Genomic DNA, 20647 nt, shown 5'->3' with positions numbered 1-20647 from the left:
TTAATGGGTAAAATATCCATTCAAAGCATAAGAGAAATCAATGGATTTAATGTAACACAGTACAAAAAATTTATTGCTGTGGTTTCAGAGTCCATAGCTAACCTTATGAAGGTTGAGTTTGGTGTAGTATCAAAGAGGAATATCCACAATTATCTGAAAGCTATTAAAATACTCCCTTTTCCAGCTACATATCTGTGTAAGACCAGATTTTCTTCATATACTTCAACCAAAACATAACACAATAAATTGAATGCAGAAGCAGATATGAGAATCCAACTGTCTTCTACTAAGCCAGACATTTAAAAGATTTGCAGAAAAGTAAACTAATGCCACTCTTGTCACTATATTCTGTTTTGGAAAATGTTATTTTTCATAAAAATTTTATTTATGAATAACATTGTAATGTAATGGGTTTAATGAAATAAATACTTAAATAACTTATTTTAATTTCTTATAGTGAATATAGATAGATAGAACGCACATAAACAAAAATTGAGATCCTCAGTAATTTTTAAGAGTGTGAAGGGGTCTTGAGGCCAAAATGTTTTGAGAACTGCTGCTTTGAAGAAACAAAGTGGCTTTTAATATGCATGTGTTGAGAACAAATGTTGATAAAGGGCATAACCTAACTTAAATATGTATGTGCTGGTCTTTCCCAGTAGATTATGAACTCTTGGAGAAGAATTAAGTCCTCTTTTCTTTTCTCCAACTTCTAGCATAGAATCTTATAAATAATAATATCATGATAGTAATAGTAGCAGCCTTCAATTATTAACTCATTTAATCTTTATGAGGTAAATATTATTAATTCCTATCCTAAATTGAGATATAATTCACATAGCTGAAATTTACCATTTTAAAGTGTACAGTTCAGTGGTTTTAATAATTCACAAGGTTGTTCAACTGTTACCAGTGTCTAATTCCAGAATATTTTCATTCCTCCAAAGTCACATCCCATTCCCCTCACTGTCTAGCAACCACTAATCTACTCTCTGTCTCTGTGGATTTGCCTGTTCTAGACATTTCATGTAAATGGAATCTTATAATTTGTGGTCTTTTTGTGTCAGGCTTTTTTCACTTATGTTTTCAAGGTTTATTTCATGTTGTAGCATGTATCAGTACTTGACTCCTTTTTGTGGCCAAACAGTATTCCATTGTATAGATATGACATATTTTGTCTGTCTGTTCATCCGTTGATAATTTGGTTTTTGTCCTTTTTCGGCTTTCACGAATAATGCTGCTGTGAACATTCATATGCAAGTTTTTGTGCGGACATGTGTTTTCAATTCTCTTAGGCATATACTGGAAGTGAAGTTGCTAGGTCATATGGTAGGTTACTCTATATTTAACCTTTTGAGGAATTTATTCCTTTTTTAATAGAGTTCTTATTTTTGAATAATTTTAGACTTACAGAAGAGTTGCAAAGATAGTAGATTTCCTGTATAACTATCACCCATCTTCCCCTAATAGTAACATTACATAAACCATAAAATGTATCTCAAAGCAAAGACGCCAACACTAGTACATTATTATTAACTAAATTGTAGATTTTATTTGGATTTCACCAGTTTTTCCACTGATGTCTTTTTTTCAGTTCCAGGATACCACATTGTCATGTCTCCTTAGCCTCCTCTGTTCTATGACAACTTCTCAATCTGTCTTTGTTTTTCATGTCCTTGATGGTTTTGAGACGTGTTGGTCAGGAATTTTGTAGGATGTCCCTCAATTTGGGTTTATCTGATTTTTTCCCCCATGATTAGTTATGGGTTTGGGGAAGAATACCACAGAGGTGAATTGTGCTCCTCATCACATTACGTCAGGAGATTAACGATGTCATTGTGACTTACCACTGGTGATGTTAACCTTGATCACTTGGTTAATGCCAGATTTTTCCATTGTGGTGTTATTTTCCCCTTTCCATACTCTTTTCTTTGGAAATGAGTCACTAACTCTAGCCTACACTCAAATGGGGAGGGAAGTTAAGTTCCAACTCCTAGAAGGGAATGTATCTACATATATATTATTTGGAATTCTTTTGTAAGGAAGATTTGTCCCCCCGCCCCATTTTATTTATGTATTCAGTTTTTTTGTATCGATATGAATTATGTATATTTATTTTATACTTTGGATTATATACTACTTTATTAATTTTATTGCTCAAATCATTCCTGTATTGGCTTTTGGGAACTCTTTCCTGTGTCCTTTTGACATGCTATCATGCTTTATAATTACTTGCTTATCTTCTGACACTGTAAGACTCTGTAGACTCATCTTGTATTTTCCCTGTCCAGGCCTAGAACCAGCCATTTCTCTAAGAAACTCTGAGTTACAGTTTAGTCCTAAGGTCACACACTTAAGTAAATGATGGAACTAGGATTCCAACCAAAGCAATCTGATTCCACAACCCAGTACCGGACAACATGCAGCTGAAGGTGCATTGCCAATTTCTAGTTATGTTCCATTTATGAGCCAGCCTTAAGGATAGAATTTGTAGTCAGTTTATACTAAATAATTATTGTGCCCAGTTTTATATTGATTTTTTTTTAACCACAGCTATGCTGATTATAATCAAGTTTAAAAATTACTTATTAATCACAGATAACCACTGTTAATGTTTTGGTGCATTTCCTTCTGTAAATGCATGCAAATGTATTTTGGAATTTTGTTATCCTGATTTTTAAATAGGAGCAATTCACAGTGTAATCAAAATCTAAACGTGTAGTTTCTATATTGTAACTGGTGATTAATATAAAAGTGAGCTACTCTAGGGTTAATCTGTTTTGCCTTAATGTTTGGTCACATAAAAGCTAAATATCTGTCTTGATTTTATCAATTCATCAGGTAATCCACATGATGTGACCAGCTGGTTTGGAAGAATCATCTGACTGTATGTTGTTCACACCACCTTCTTAGATCCCACCCCCATTTCTTCCTTTGAGCACCAGTAGTTTAATTTCACTTCAGGCAGTCTTTCTCATACACAGTTATAGATCTTTTCTTTCTCTCTTCTCCAGCTAGTTACCTCCAGAAATGTTTATTTTCCCCTTTTACCTTCTTTCATTCTTCCTCTTGTAGGCTGAAAAATAACTGTCATATGACATATAAATTATACAGTAGTGCTTTAACATACTCCTATCAAGGGAAACAAAAGCTGTAAGATTTGGCATGGAATTAGGTATAATTCTTCATCCCTCAGTTCTTTTCAAATTATACCTACTATTCTTCAGGTACTAGCATTCAGACTAAATAAAAATCTTCTAAATTATTTTTAATTTTATCTAAAAACAGTTGCATTCTTTTCATTGTACATATACAAAGTTTTGTTCACTTACATGTGTTAAATAATGTTACAATCAAATCAGGATCTAATTATCAATCAAAATCTTGTTTAGTGAGGTATTATTTCCTAACATATATACTTTTGTATTAGAGCTCATCTATAAGTTAGGCATCCCCTCTCCTTCACTGCTGATTTTAAATGTGTGTAATCTACTTTTTTTTAAAGACATAAAATAGATGTGTGTACATATATGTAAACAAGGTTGACATTTCTGCTGAATTAGCCATGTGGATAAGGAGGGTAACTTGACGGCCTGGACAAGGCATCACAGGATGACAGAACCTTGGGATTTGGCCAAACTCTGGATTTACTTTTGTTAGTGTTCCCAGACTTGAAGGGACTAACGTATGTAGTTAGATGGTCAGATTTTCAGAGAAACCAAATATTGTATCAGTGGCACGTTCCTATCCTTTACGAAAGTCTATATTGAGGTTAAGTTGTAATGACAAAGCTAGCAAGGATGGAATCAGTTTGGAGGCTATTGGTTGATCTTTTTAGTAGCAAGCATCCTATCTCTGCTCTAGAAGTAGACCTATCAGAGACATATATCCTATTATTGGCTGGTCAGGACATAGTCTTCCTCTTCGAATTATTATTTTTTTAAGACTCTATGTTGTCTGTTCATTGGAACATTTACTCTTAGAATCAGTTGAATAGGTGGATATACTCTGATATGTTAGTGTCATCTTGCTTCCCCAAAATTATCATAGTCCTCTTAATGGGATATGACTTTTCAAAGATTCCCTCAGCTAGCCATTTACCAACTTTGTTAGGGGAGATTGCCTATATTGCAACTAATTTCATCTCTTAAGTTTTACAGCTTTAAATGGGTAACATTTTCTAATTTGAAGTTGGGGAGGGAATAAATACTGTTTTGTGCTTGTCCATACTATTTTTTACCTTGTTGTTAACTGTATGTTTTTGCCTGTTTGTTTCAGGCCATATCATAATTGTGAATCATGTCTGATAACGGAGAACTGGAAGACAAGCCTCCAGCACCCCCCGTGCGAATGAGCAGTACCATTTTTAGCACTGGAGGCAAAGACCCTTTGTCAGCCAATCACAGTTTAAAACCTTTGCCCTCTGTTCCAGAGGAAAAAAAGCCCAGGAATAAAATCATCTCTATATTCTCAAGCACAGAGAAAGGTAAATAGCTACTGTGGTTTCAAGAGTCACAGTTATTATTTTATGTTATTGGTTTTGATATCTTTTAAATTAAAGTATAATAAGCTGATATCTTTTATGGTGAGAACAGTAAACATACAATTGATGGTGGTATATAGGCACTATTAGAAAGGCTAGTTTGGAAATTCCCTGGTGGTCCCGTGGTTAGGACTCTGTGCTTTCACTGCTGAGGGTGCGGATTCAATCCCTGGTCAGGGAAGTAAGATCCCGCAAGCTGCGCAGCACAGCCAAAAAAAGAAAAACATAGGAAGGCTAGTTTATTTTAAACTGTAATGGAAAAGAATAAAATGAAAGTTTTTGCTCATTCTATTTGTTATGTCCAGTGAATTTCTGTACTCCCCGCCTTCATTTTCTAAGGCTTGGGCCACAGTTCATGGCTTCCTAACATTAATGAGATTCGTGATATTTGAGAAAGACTTGCTATTAGAAGAATGGAAATATAAAGTCTACAGTCTCCTGTCTGAAATCTCAGGAGCCAACTGTGGCTTGGAATTAAGAGTTTTTCTGACTTTTGAGTAGTAGTAATGCTGTCTTTTTTTTTTTTTTTTTTTTAATTTATTTTTGGCTGTGTTGGGTCTTCGTTGCTACGCATGGGGTCTCTCTAGTTGCAGCGAGCGTGGGCTGCTCTTCATTGTGGTGTGTGGCCTTCTCACTGCGGTGGCTTCTCTTGTTGCAGAGCACAGGCTCTAGAGCACAGAGCTTCAGTAGTGTGGCTCACGGGCTTAGTTGCTCCGTGGCACGTGGGATCTTCCCGGACCAGGGCTCGAACCCATGTCCCCTTTGTTAGTAGGCAGACTCTTAACCACTGCGCCAGTAGGGAAGGCCCCAGTAATGCTGTCTTTTTATAATGTGTTCTGTAATACCCTGAGATTCATCAGAGGCAACACTCAGTAATCAACACATAAATGGATCTTCCATAAACAAGAGTCTAGTCCAGTGTTTCTCATCCTCAGTAAGATAGACATTTGGGGGCCAAATAATGCCTTGTTGCAGGGATCTGTCCTGTGCACTATAGGATGTTAAGCACCATTTCTAGCGTTTACCTGCTAGATGTTAGTAAGTAGCACCTCCTACCCAGTTGTGACAACTGAAAATGTCTCCAGACATTGCCAGATTCCCCTGTGGGGCAAAATTGCCTCCAGTTAAGAACCACTGGTCTAGTTACACAAAGTAGAATAAAAACTATAAATAGTCTCACATAAATTGAATTCACTAAATTTGTTTTGGTGCCAAACCTAAAGAAAGAACTTTTGGTTTTCAGAGAGCTTTATGGATTTTAGAATTGGATAAGGGATTATGGACTGTAATGGATTTTAGAATAAAGGTTAGGGATTAGTTTGTTTTATTATATTAAGCATGACAGTATGGCTCTGACAGCTAATAATATATATAAGTAGAGGTAAAGATATTTTTCCGCTTACATATGTCTAAGTTTACATGGAGAGGTAAATCCTAGTGGAAGAAAACAGTGCTTTGTATATAATAATAAATACACATTTAATTTGAGAGTTGAAAATACATAATCAATGAAAATTTGAATGAGGCAATATAGTTAATATTAATAGAGAATCAAGTCTTAGAGAATTTAGATATGCCGGCAGGATATAATCATTGAACAGTTGAAAAACTGTTCATTTTAGTGTATATCTCTTGTTTCTAATTTTCCTCTTATTTTTAAGATTTCATGTGAGGTTGTAACTGAAAAGCCTCATGAAAGTATGTTTTTTAAGTTTATTTAACAGAAGTGGTAGCATGTGTATTTGACGTGTTTTAGAATGAAAAGTGTACATACTTAGACTGGATTAAATAAACGATAAAGGGGGAAATCAGGAAATGAACCAAAAAGTACACGTGGGAAGAAGGCAGAAAAAGTGGATGTGTTGGAGAGCACTAAATTATAATCTTCCGTAGTAGTAAATCAGTGTATTTAAAGTAAGAAAACCTAAAAATGGCAGTGTAAACACAGTATTTATAATTACGGAGATTAGAAAAAAATTTATGGTGGTTAGTTAGTACCAGAAGAAATTGCCCAAAGGGTTGAAATTACTTGCCTATGGAGAGCAGAATGCAAAATTGGGGTAGGAGAATGCTCAAGATAGGATAACAACATGTACTTGGGGACAGCTTTGGAAAGGGGAAGAGAAGAGCACTAAATGAAGGAGAAAGTGTGGACAGTCCAGCACTTTGGGTAAATGGTAGGGTGGTGGGGTTTGTGAGCAAATTGAACACGCATTTACATAAATATAGCAGAGCATGCCTATCTCTCTGATCATATTGAGAATCTTCCAGTTTTACCCTCCTTCATTAACTCCCCTTTCTTTTCTTTTCTCCTAGAAATATTAATACTTACCAGTGGTGACTAATTCAAGGTCCCCCACTAACGAAGGGAGGGTGAGGGTACCTGGGGGTCCCAGGGAAGGCTCTGATTGCCTTCAGGTTTATCAGCTTTTGAGGTCTGTAATTAACATCTATTAAATTTTTTTTGGTGATTTCTGAAGTCTTTTGTTTTCTTGTGCTTATTATTTTTTTTTTAATTTAAATTTTTTATTTTTTATTTTTAAATTATTTATTTTTATTTTATTTATTTATTTATTTATTTATTTATGGCTGTGCTGGGTCTTCGTTTCTGTGCGATGGCTTTCTCCAGTTGCGGCAAGTGGGGGGCCACTCTTCATCGCGATACACGGGCCTCTCACTATCACGGCCTCTCTTGTTGCGGAGCACAGGCTTCAGACACGCAGGCTCAGTAATTGTGGCTCACGGGCCCAGCCGCTCTGCGGCATGTGGGATCTTCCCAGACCAGGGCTCGAACCTGTGTCCCCTGCACTGGCAGGCAGATTCTCAAACACTGCGCCACCAGGGAAGCCCTCTTGTGCTTATTATATTCAAGATTTAATAACTTTTTAGTGCTAATCTTAAAACTTTACAAGCTCTTTAAAAAAAAAAAAAACTTTGCCTTTCTTATCCAATTCCTTTATTCCTTTCTCTAAAAAATAGAAAATGTCAAACTATACAAAGTGCAACAGTCTAATGAACCTTGTAACCCAGCTTCAACAATTATCATTCTTTCTCCACTTACTTTTTAGGTTAAAATTACATATATTGAAATGCATGAAAATTAACTACGGTTTTGACAAATGGACAGACCTGTGTAAGCCATGATCATTATCCCACTATCACATTATGCACCACTTCCATCTCCCTGGAAAACTCTTTCACATCGTGTCCCAAATAGGCTACTCCTCCCCCACCTTTGGGAAACTTCTGTCTGATTTTTCACCTTTGATCAGTTCAGCCTGTTTTAGAACTTTATATAAATAGAATTTTGCTTTAATTTTTTAGTTTTGTGGTGACATCATACACAAAAGAGTATAGTATACATAATGTATATATTTTAATAAACACCCTTGTACTCACCACCCAACATAGAATTTTACCAGTATGCCCTGAAGTCCCCATCAGCCACACCCCATCCTACCCCTCCTCTTCCTCCTTCTCCTCCCCCGACAATATCTACCATCCTGAATTTTGCATTTTTTATTTCTTGCTTTTTATTATAATCTTATGACATAATATCCCCAAATAATATATGGTTTGGGTTTGCCTATTTGGGAACATTTTATAAATGGAATCATACTACATACAGTATATGCATATTTTCAGGATGTATATTTTCACTCGACCTCATGTTTTTGAGATTTATGTTGATATATATAGCTGTAGTTCCGTTTCACTGCTAATGTTGATATATGTAGCTGTAGTTCATTTTCATTGCTGTACACTAGTACACTGTATAAATAGATGACAGTTCATTTACCTGGTCTCCTATCTGTAGACGTTTGGATTATTTTCATGAACAATGCTGCTATGGGTAATTTTAAACATATCTCTTGGTGGACATGTGGAAGTATTTTTCTAGGGCAGTGCTTTTCAGACATCAGGTCGTTTTGATTCTAATTGCTTATTAGAATCTCTTGGGAAGCTTAATTAAATAAATCTGTGTCCAAGCTCCATCGCAGACCAATTGAATCAGTCTTCAGGAGCTTACCTGGGCATCAGTTCTGGTTTTGCTTTTAATTTTTTTAACACCTCAGGGGATTCTAATGTGCATCTAATATTAAGAACCACTGCATTAGTGAGTTATGAAATCTATATAGTGGATGACACTAAATGAAATGGAGTATAGAGTTATTGCACACAGTATAAATAGAGTTATTGCAAAAGTTTCATGAAACTTCTGTTTCAGTTGTGTGTATGTAGGGTCAGGATGCAAAATGTATTGATGTGGGTCCTGGCCAAATATTTAAAGGTTGCTCTCAGGTATATACTTAGTAGTAAAATTGCTGGGTTACAGGGTATTCCCATGTTTGACTTGACTAGGTTTATCAAATTACTTTCTAAAGTTTTTTTTTTAATGTTCATTCTCACCCACAGAATACAAATGTTCTATTGCTGAACATCCTTGCCAATTCTTGTATTATGGAATTTTAATTTTTGCCAATTTGGGAGGTGTGAAATGCTATCTCATTGTAGTTTTAATTTGGATTTCCCTGATGACTTGGGAAATTGAGTATCTTTCCATATATTAATTTGCTATTCGTTTGTGTTTTCTGTGACATACCTGTTTTTTAGTCCAGTTTTCTGTTGAGTTCTTTTTCCTTAAACATTCCTTATAGTCTATATACTAATCCTTTGTCAGCTATGTGTTATTAAATATAGACTTCCAGGTTGCAGTATGCCTTTTCACCCTTTCAGTGGTATCTTTTGATGAATAGAAGTTATTAATTTTGGTGTAGTTGAATTGATCAGTTCTTTTCCTTTATGTAAAGTTTGAGCTTTTTGTGTTTTAAGAAATTTTTGCCAAACTGGAGGTGATATTTTCTTAGGTTTTTCTAAGTTTTATAATTTGGCTTTTACAATTTAAACCTTTGAACTATCTGGATTTGGTTTTTGTGTATTTGTAAAGAGAGATTCATTTTCACTTTTTTTTTTTAAACCAGTGTCCCAGACCATTTATTGAAACTTTTATCATTTCCCCACTAACCTACAGTATTAATTAGCCATTATCTGTCAGGTTTCCACGTATGCCGGGATCTGTTTCTGTGTTTTCTGTTTTATTGCATTGGCTCATTTCTCTGTACCTACACTAATACCAGACTGCCTTAATTGTTATAGCTTATAATTCTTAATACTGATAGAGCAAATCTGGTACCATGTGGTTCTTCAGGATCTTCTGACCCTTTGCTCTTCTGTATAAATTTTGGACTTTGCTTATCATGTACCTTTTTAAAAAACCTGTTGATTCTTTGATTAGAATTGCCTTGAATTTGTAGGGCAAGTTGGGGAGAAGTGCATTCAGCTTTGTAGTTGAGAGTAGAACATCTGCAGAGTCTCTTTGTATAGTCTACTTGGAGGGAGATATTTAGGAGTGAGTAATTTTCACTTAGACTGAGAGAGAAAAAGATGTTTGGAGGGTGGGGTGCTCTTTGATACCTCCTATTCCTGGGGCTCTTCTCCCTTCCCAACCCAGCCTCCCACACTTACCGTTCCTTTCTGGAAGCTAACACCTCTGACAGGGCCTGAACCTTGAGGGTTAGGAATGAGGGTTAGGAATGTGGATGTGTATGCACATTCATGCTTGTATGAATGCAGAAATCCATCTGCAATTTCATCCTCCTGTCTACATCCTGAGCTGCTGTTTCTCTCTCTAGTTTTATCCTAATTGCTTTTCATCTTTGGGCATTCCTCACAGATTTTGTTCCATGGTGAATAAAGAGGTTTGGTGTAGAAGGGGAGAGCTACAATATGTGCTTGGTCTACCACCTTTAAACAGAAGGATAAAAGGGAAAAAATTGTATTTTTATTTTAAATTACAGTGACCCTAAGATCTTTGCCAACTCTAATGTAAAGCCTCATCTAGAGATATTAATTTTGTTCTGCTCAAATTTACATCCCTTATTGCTGTCCTTATTACTAAACAGACAGCCAATATTTTCATTTAAAAAAAAAAAGACTCTAGAGTATCTTCAGTTATTCATTATTGGTTTTCATGTCACTGCAAAAATTAAGAAAATTAGAAATTGTACCTTTTATAACAACTTGACTGAATAAATCTTTTTCATATCCCTGCTAATTATGTATCTTACACACTCTGTGAGTCATCAGAGATTCCATGATCAGCAAGGCCGATGATATCCCTGCCCTCATGCACTAATAAAAGACTGCAACATATAATTACGAACTGTGAAAAGTGATAATAGGGATAGAGTAAGATGTCTGTTATATGTGGGAAGGCTTCCTAAAGAAGGGATATTAGAGCTGAAGACTGAAGGATGAGTAAGTGAAAATAGGAGGATTTTGATAGTTTAAAAGTATATTCTGTGCCTAGAAAAGAGTTTCAGTGGCCCAGGTACAGGGGGGGATCGTAGCACATTCGTGGAGCTGAGTACGGTCAAGTGTGGTGTGAAAGCACAGAAAAAGAGAGAATAGTAATAGCATGATGTATGTAGGAAACTGCAGGTAGCAGAAGAGGCTAAAGAGGTAGGCAGGGAGCAGTTCATAAAGGGCCTTGTATTCCACGCTACAGAGCTCAGATTTTATCCTGTTTCCTGGGGAACCATTACAAGATTTTAAACAGTGGAAAGACCTGGTCACATTTCTGTCTTAAATAGGCGAGACTAGTAGCTGTCTAGAAAATAGGTTTTGTTGGAGGTCTAAGACTGAAGTTGGAAACTAGTTAGGAGGATTTTGCAGTAGTCCAGGTGAGAAATGGGCTTAACAAGTCTAGTAGTTTTGGTAACGAAAAATGAAAATGTCAGTGAGCCATTGTCTTGGCTTATTTTTTAAAAGCTCTATTCAGTTAGCTAGTGTTGAATGGTGTGTATTTATAAACTAAAGCAATTTTTGTATCTAATTATTCAACCTATATGCACTGTCACCTCTAGTTGGTTATGAAGATGATAGACTTAGAACTGTAAATATTCTTTCTGGTCTAAAAATCTAATTCTAAGATTAATAATAGTAGTCCATACTCCTCTGTCTGTTTCCTAGAGAATACCCTTCTGTGTGATGGAACAAGTTTAGGTCACCAGTTTGAAGCTGTTTTGGGTCAAAAGAACAAAGTAATCAGTAATCACTGATTCTGTTAAACAGAAAAGTCTTCCTTTTAAAGAAATGGGGGCTTTTTTAGCCTTAGACTCTAGCTCAAATGTAGCCTAAGTAGTGGTGGCTTTTAAGGATACGGTAGTGGCATATTTAGGATTCTTTCAAGCACCTTTTGTGCAGCACATCACTCAGGGTACCCACTTCTTAGCTGAAGGTTGCTGCCTGCCTGCTTATTTTGTTGTCTCATGAAGTTGAAAAATGATACTAAGAATCCTTTTTTTCCCAGTCCACTAAAAAATTGTGCATTTTTATTAAAAGAAGTTTCTTTCCCTGGTCCATTACTTCCCATCAAGTGATCCAGTTGCTGGGTGGACATCCTGTAGGTAGATGACTGTGGGGTTTTTTTGTTGTTGTTTGTCCATATAGCTCTTGGATTCCAGAGTTATAAAGCAGTGATTCTGTTTACATAGCAATATCCTTCCAGCACATTGTTTGATTTGAGACATGCCTCAGTATCTTTTTGTTTTAGATACTGTTTTTAATATCCCTTTCCTCTCCTACTAGGACCACTAAAATGCAAGGAGTATTTGTGTGTATGTGTGTTATATAAAAACAAATGAAATTAAACAGATTTTTAGGGTATTGTGCTTCAAGTTCTGCTTAATCATTTTCACTTCTTTAACTCTTTATTCTATACTCCTAACATATATGAAACTTTCTATTAAATATCTCTAAATTTTTCAAAATTCCCAAGTTGAAAAATATGGCTGGGCCTTAGATACAACAGGAACCGGGCATTCTCTTGCTATATGTCTAGTTTTCCTGCTTTCTGTGTATCTGATCATATTTCTTTTGTATATCAGACTGAGTTTTTTTCTCTGTGTGTTGGGAAATACAGCCCTCAACAGTTCCTGGGCTTTATTTCTTATATTCACCAGTGAGAGACTGATTCTAAGGGTCCTAAGACTGGCTTAGCTTATGTATTCACCCCTGAACCAATCTAATTGTCTGGGAGTGTGTGGGCAACTGTGGCTGACGTGGCTTGAATTAGATGCCTACCTTGGACCAGTCATCTGTAATCAGGGTCATATAAGAAAATGGCATCTTTCCCAACTATGTACATATCAGAAGTGGGTACTGAGCAGATTTTTTAAAAAGAAGAAACAAACACTTTTATATAGTGCATGAAATTTTATGTTTTTCTGTCAGCAGTTCAGAGCCGTATAAAGGGTCATCAACTATTAGTTTATAGTTGGTTAATAAATATTTCCTCCTATATGCAGGATACCAAATTAGAAGTCAAGGGACATAATAGAGAAAGTAGAGGGCATGACTTCAGGTTATTCACAGTCTAATGGAATATGAAAGATTGTTTATGAGAGATGTAAATGTGCATTTCAGTAAAGGTAGCAAAGTTTATATTAGGCTTAACAGTTACATTTCCCTCTGCTCCTTTCCATGACCAATGTGTGCTGCCCTCCTACCATAGCCTATTAGTAGAATCTAATGGTTAAACATGCCTCTATTTACTCTCCCTCCCCAGACACAACTAAAATAACAGTAAAAAAAAGAATTATTTTTTCTATCACAAGGACAAAGAGAACGGGAGAGGAGACAGTAGTATACAAGAGATTTCAATACATATTTGGAAGAGTGAAGTGGTGGAGAATGGTAACTGACTAAGCAGAACAGAGGAAGACATATCCTAAGTGTTTGCAGAGGGGAATGTTTATGAGAAGTGACCAATTTTACTTGTAAAAACCTCAGAGGCTCAGGATTTAGAGGTACACAATTGTGTGTGTGTGTGTGTGTGTGTGGTTGTGTGTAATACATAGGCTGAAAAGGGGTAGTTAGTTAAATAGCTCTATAGGATGTGTTGATGGCCCTCAGGGCCCCTCCTTTATCCCATAGGCATGCAAATATAACTCCATCCTCTGGGGAAACAAAAGAACAAAAAGATATTTATATTTATTTGAGGAGAATTAAATCTGAGAGTCTCCTTATTCTTGTAGAGGAGTCAGAAAAAGGTATAGAACCAAAATGAAAAAGGCAGATTCAGGAAAGTTAACATACTGAACTTCTTTCTTCTGCCCTGCTTTTAGAGCACTTGTACCTTGAGTCAAAGCCCTCAGACAAGAGAATGAACGATTTTTTTCTGGATAAACGGAATGTTCTGGGGAGAAATATTTCAGATACTCCACACCCATCCTCACCTTTAATGAAAAGGCTGACTTATCTCCCAGTTAACTTTTTAATACTTTTCTGTATGAGTAGACAGCAAAGGATCACCAGACATTTGAGCAAAACCCTTAACATAAGAGAGTCCAAAACAACAGGGGGTAAAATGTGAATGTAGAAGAAACAGGGAGGGAAAAAAACCCAACGTATACACACACATAAACTATATAATCTTCAAAGAGAGAAGATAAAGTGCATCCATGAAACAGGAAAAGTATTCTCAGAGAAAAATTGATCAGAGAACAATGAGAAATAATTATTGGAATATCAATAGTTAAGATTATCTGGGCTTCCCTGGTGGTGCAGTGGTTGAGAATCCGCCTGCCAATGCAGGGGACACGGGTTCGAGCCCTGGTCTGGGAGGATCCCACATGCCGCGGAGCAACTAGGCCCGTGAGCCACAACTACTGAGCCTGCGCGTCTGGAGCCTGTGCTCCGCAACAAGAGAGGCCGCAATAGTGAGAGGCCCGTGCACCGCAATGAAGAGTGGCCCCCGCTTGCTGCAACTAGAGAAAGCCCTCGCACAGAAACGAAGACCCAACACAGCCATAAATAAATAATAAATAAATTAAAAAAAAAAAAAAAAAGATTATCAACACAAACAAAAGATATCAATAGGCAAAGGATTGGAAGATAGTCAAGAAAATTTTCCCAGATTGTTGAAAGTACAAAGATGGAAAATATGAGAGAAAAGGTAACAGTTACAAGATCAGACCAGGATGGACTTATCTAACTAATAATGACAAAGAAAATAGAAGAAAATAATTAAATAATAGGAAAAATTTTCCAGATCTGAAGAATATGATTTCTAGGTGGAAGCAGCTCACTGAGTGCTCAACACAGTGAATGAATGAAGACCATATCAAATCACATCATCCTGAAGTTTCATTATACCACAGATAAGACAGCAAAACCTGTTATACTTCCACTCAAGATATACTAACAGGGGCCAGATTTATCTCCCCACCTAAAAAAACTAAAACACTGGGGAAAAATGTACAAAACAACAGTTTTCAAGACATTGGACATCAGATAGTAAAGGAAAGTGATCCCAAAGAGATGGGAAACAAATGAGTTGAGTCCTATAATTGGTTCAGCTTATTGCCTGAAGAGTTTACAGCAATAGGGAGGGACAATTAAGTGGTCTCGTAAAGTTGAAAAACAGAACTGGGAATTTGGGGGTGCCAAGGCTGCTAGTTTGTAGTCAGAGTATCAGAGAGTAAAGAGCTGAACAGAGAGAGAAAGAGATCTGCAGAGGGTCCCCTTTGAGTCTTCAGTAGCACATGCGTGTGAGGAAACTACCCAAAACTGTGGGGAAAAAAACCACTGGAAATTATAAAAGGGAACAGCCTTTAAAGCTCACACAGGGCCCAGAATATTTCCTGTTCCCACTATTCAGAGTACAAAATATTAGATAGAGGTCTTGCCTCAGTAGCAGGACAGAATTAGCCCTAGATTAAATGCTGCTCTAGCCCTGCCTAACAAAACTTTAAAAATAATACCTAAAAGGATCAACTGTTTCTAAATTTGTTTCTCTCCTATATGAGTACAGCTAAGAATCACCTATCTATGTCCCAGAACAAAGTTCACAAATATTTATAGGAATGCAAAAATATCTGCACCTAACAAGGAAAAAATGTCAGTCTGTTATCCAGTCAATATTTGTAAATAAATATTAGTAAATGAGTAAAATCCAGTCAATATTTGTAAATAAATATGAGTAAATGAGTAAAATCCATCAATTGGAGTCAATACCAAAATAACACAGGTGATAGAATTAGTAGGCATGGACATTAAAATATTTAAATAACTGTATCCTATATGTTGAAGAACCCAAAGGAAGGATTCAGCATATTAAGGAAAAGCAAAGGAAGAGAGAAAAAAGAACAAATCAAAATTCTAGAGCTGGAAAATACACTGGACAAAACTAACAGTAGACTAGACATTGCAGAGTAAAAGATTAGTGAATTTGAAGACCATGGCAATAGAAACCATCAGAATAAAACTTGGAGAAAAAAGACTGAAACAAAAGTGAACAACCATGGAACAACTTCGCGCAGACTAATGTAAGTATAACTGAAGTCTCCAAAGGAGGGGAAGGAGAGACATTTAAAAAACACCACCTAGAGGGGTGGGATAGGGAGGGTGGGAGGGAGGGAGATGCAAGAGGGAAGAGATACGGGAAAATATATATATGTATAACTGATTCACTTTGTTATACAGCAGAAACTAACACACCATTGTAAAGCAATTATACTCCAATAAAGATGTTAAAAAAAATAAAAATAAAAAAAACCCAATACTTAAAATAAGGACCTACTGTATACTGTATATGTATGTATATGTACTCTACTCAGTACTCTGTAATGACCTATATGGGAAGAGAATCTTAAAAAGAGTGGATACATGTATATGTATAACTGATTCACTTTGCTGTACACCTGAAACTAACATATCATTGTAAATCAGTTATACTCCAATAAAAATTATTTAAAAAAAAACCTTAAAAAGAAAACTTTAAACAATGGCTGATTTTTTTTCCCCTAATTTAATGGAAACTATAAACCCACAGATTCAAGAAGTTCAGTGAATTCTGAGCACAGGAAACATGATGAAAACTGCACAAAAGCACATAATCATTGTTTAAAACCAGTGATAGAAAACTCTTAAAAACATCCAGACTTTAAGCTCAATTTTCTTTTTTTTTTAAATAATTTTATTTTTAAATTTTAATTTAATTTAATTTATTTATTTTTTTGTCTGTGTTGGGTCTTTGCTGCTGTGCACGGGCTTTCTCTAGTTGTGGCAAGCAAGGACTACTCGTCGTTGCGGTGTGCGGGCTTCTCATTGCGGTGGCTTCTCTTGTGGAGCATGGGCTCTAGGCCCACGAGCTTCAGTATTCAGTAGTTGCAGCATGCAGGCTCAGTAGTTGTGGCTTGTGGGCTCTAGAGCCCAGGCTCAGTAGTTGTGGCACACAGGCTTAGTTGCTCTGCAGCATGTGGGATCTTCCCGTACTAGGGATCAAACCCATGTCCTCTACATTGGCAGGTGGATTCTTAGCCACTGCGCCACCAGGGAAGTCCATAGGCTCAATTTTCTGTGAACCTAAAACTGCTCTAAAAAAGTCTGTTTTAAAAAAAAAGCTGTCAGAAAGAAAAGACACATATAGAAGGGGGAAAAAAGGTAATAATAAAAAAAATACGTAGTTAATCCAAAAGAAGAAAATAAGGAAGTGGAAACAAAGAATAGATAGAGATGATTAGAAAACAAATGAAAGAATGGTGGGTTTAAACCTAACTATAGCAATCACATTAAATGATACTGATCTAGACACCCCGTTTAAAAGGCAGAGATTAACAGATTGCTAAAGCAGACCTAAATTTATATGCAACCTATAAGAAACCCACTTAAAAAATATAAAGCCACAAAATAGGTTAAAATAAAATAATTTTTTTGAAGTATGCTAACAATGGGACTTCCCTGGTGGCGCAGTGGATAAGACTCCACACTCCCAATGCAGGGGGCCAGGGTTCGATCCCTGGTCAGGGAACTAGATCCCACATGCATGCCACAACTAAGAGTTCACATGCCACAACTCAGGAGGCCACGTGCTGCAACTAAGGAGCCAGCAAGCTGCAACTAAGACCCGGTGCAACCAACCAACCAACCAAATAAATAAATAAATAAATAATTTTTAAAAAGACTGTGAACAGCTTCAAAAAAAAAAGAGCACTGGTGCTTTAAAAAAAAATAAAGTATGCTAACAATGAAAAAAAGCTGGATGGGCTTTGTTAATATCAGACACAGTAGATTTTAGAGCAAGAAATATTCCTCTAGTTAAGGGATAGGGAATAATTTATTTTATAATGATAATAGTGTCTGTTCATCAATATGGTGTAATAGAGCTAAACATTTATTTACTTAACAGCAGAGCTTCAAAATACATGAAGCAAAAAACAGATTTCAAGAAGAAATAGACAAGTGCAGTTATAGTTGCAAAGTCCAGTACACTTTCACAATAATTGGTAGAACAAGTAGACAGAAAATTGCTAAAACTATCAGCCAATTTGACCAATTGACCTTTATAGAATATTCCATTCTTTTTAAGTGAACATGGAACATTTACCAAGATGTATTCTGTGGCCATTTTTTAAAGTCTCGATAAATTTAGGAAGATTCAAATCACAAAGTATATTCTGTGACCACAGTGTAATTAAGTTAGAAATCAGTAACAGAAAGATCCCTGGAAATATTTGGAAAGTAAATAAAAGCACTTCCAAATAAATGAAGAAATTAAAAGAATATTTAGGAAATATATTAAACTGAATGAAAATGAAAATTCAAGACATCTATATCTACATGATGCTGCTAAAGCAGTACTTAGAGGAAATTTATAGTATTTAAAACATCCATATTAGAAAAGAAAAGAAAGATTTCAATTCAGTGATTTCAGCTAAGCCATTTTAATAAACTAGAAGGGAAGAACAGGTGAGATCCAGAGTAAGTAGATGAAAAGAAATAATAAAAGTCAAAGCAGAAATCAGTGAAATAAAAAAAAAAAAACAGTAAAATCAATGAAGTAAAAAGTTAATTCATTGAGAATACCAATAAAATAGGTGAACCTTTAGCAAGACTGACGGGGTAGTCGGGAGGCAGAAAAGACACAGATTATCAATATTGAGAATGACAGAGATGGTATCTCTATACTAATTTTACAGATATTAAAAAGAAGGTAGTATTATGAACAAATATATACAAATAAATTCAAAACATTAAAGTGAAAAAAATTCTTGAAAGACACAAGTTTTCAAAGCTCACTCAAAAAAAAAAATACGTAACCTGAAAACCCTATGTTTCTGAGGAAAATTTAGTTTATAGTTACTAGCCTTCCCACAAAGACTCAGATGGCTCCATTGGTGAAGTTTACCAAGCATTTGAGGTAGAAACATTACCAATTCTATACAAACTTCTAGAAAATTGAATAGGAAGGAATACTTCCCGAATCATTTTATGAGACCAGCATTACTCATACCCCAACCAAAGACATTTCAAGAAAAGAAAGCTACACACCAATATCCTTCATTAACATAGACGCAAAATCTTAGCAAGATTTTAGTAATTACAACCCAACAGTATACAAAAAGAGTAATACATCATGACCAAGTGGATTTCATTTCAGTAATGCAGGGTTGGTGTAACATTTGGAAATCAATCAGTATAATTTACTATACTAACAAAATTTAAAAGGTGAACCACACGTTCATCTCAGTAGATGTAGAAAAAGCATTTGACGAAATCCAATATTCATTTCTGATCAAAGCATTCAGCAAATTTGAAATAGAAGGAAATACCTTTAACATCTTTGAAAAACTTAACCCTGGTATCAAACTTGGTGGAGAAAAAATGGCTTTTCCTACTTAGATTAAGAAACATACAAAGATTACCCTTTCACCACTTTTATTCAACAGTGTGCTAGAGGTTCTAGCCAGTGCAACAAGGCAAGAAAAATAAATGAAAGGACTCCAGAGTGGGAAGGAAGAAGTAAAGCTGTCTTTATTCACCAGCAACATAATTCAAATTTTATAGGAAATTCTGTGATAGCTACAAATGCTACTGGAACAAAAAGTAAGGCTTAATAGTAAGGTTTCAGGATATAAGATCAGTATTTAAGAATCAACTGTGTTTCTCTATGCCATCAATGAACAATTGAAAATTGAAATTTAAAAAGCTGTACCAGGGCTTCCCTGGTGGTGCAGTGGTTGGGAGTCTGCCTGCTAATGCAGGGGGCACGGGTTCGAGCCCTGGTCTGGGGGGATCCTGCGTGCCGCGGAGCAACTGGGCCCGTGAGCCACGGCTGCTGAGCCTGCACGTCTGGAGCCTGTGCTGCGCAACAAGAGAGGCCGCGATGGTGAAGGGGCAGGCTCACCGCGATGAAGAGTGGCCCCTGCTTGCCACTGGAGAGAGCCCTCACACAGAAGCAGAGACCCAACACAGCCAAAAATAAATATAAAAAATAAATAAATAAAAGATTACTATTATTAAAAAAAAGCTGTACCATTTGCAGTAGCGTCAGACCTTTTGAAATACTGTGGCAGAAATCAGACAAAAGCAGTAACAGAGCTGTACAATGATAACTATAGAACATTGCTGAGAGAAATGAAAGAAGACCTAAATAAGTGGAGAGAGTCACTATTTTCATGGATTAGAAGACACAATATTGTTAATAAATGAGTTCTCCCTAAAATGATCTATAGATTCAGTGCAGTCTAAATCAAAATCCCAGCAGGCTTTTTTTTAGAAATTATCAAGATTATTCTAAAATTCACATGGAAATGCAAAAGACCTAGAATACAGCCAAACAATTTTTTAAAAAAGAAAAGGTCGGGGACTTCCCTGGTGGTCCAGTGGTAAAGAATCTGCCTTCCGATGCAGGGGACGTGGGTTTGATCCCTGGTTGGGGAACTAAGATCCCACATGCCACAGGGCAACTAAGCCTGTGCACCACAACTACTGAGCTCATGCGCCTCAACCAGAGAGCCCACGTGCTGCAAACTACAGAGCCCACACACTCTGGAGCCCACATACCCTGGAGCCTGCGCGCCACAACTAGAGAGAAAAAACCCGCACACCACAACTAGAGAGAAGCCTGAGTGCCACAACTGGGGAGAAGCCCGCACGCTGCAACGAAAGATCCTGCATGCTGCAACTAAGAACCGATGAGGCTGAAAAAAATAAAGAAAATAAATTTTAAAAAATAAGTAAATAAAAATAAAAAATATA

The 20647-nt window shown here is 36.3% G+C and overlaps 2 protein-coding genes across 2 annotated transcripts in view; both read left to right on the top strand.

Annotated features, from left to right (window-relative positions):
• The window catches only part of PIGX (phosphatidylinositol glycan anchor biosynthesis class X), a 90735-nt gene extending 86254 nt beyond the window's left edge, over positions 1-4481 (top strand). The window contains exon 8 of the mRNA XM_057544927.1: positions 4279-4481. Within this exon, the coding sequence (XP_057400910.1) occupies positions 4279-4354 (76 nt within the window). The 3' untranslated portion in view covers positions 4355-4481. The remainder of the gene's footprint in view (positions 1-4278) is intronic.
• PAK2 (p21 (RAC1) activated kinase 2) overlaps positions 1-20647 on the top strand; it is a 91960-nt gene that overhangs the window by 47280 nt on the left and 24033 nt on the right. The gene's annotated exons all lie outside the window — the stretch shown is intronic.

Source organism: Balaenoptera acutorostrata, chromosome 4, assembly GCF_949987535.1.
Source record: "Balaenoptera acutorostrata chromosome 4, mBalAcu1.1, whole genome shotgun sequence".
NCBI classification, from domain to species: Eukaryota; Metazoa; Chordata; class Mammalia; order Artiodactyla; family Balaenopteridae; genus Balaenoptera; species Balaenoptera acutorostrata.
Note: the sequence above shows the minus strand (reverse complement) of the source record. Positions and strands in the feature narration are given on the sequence as shown.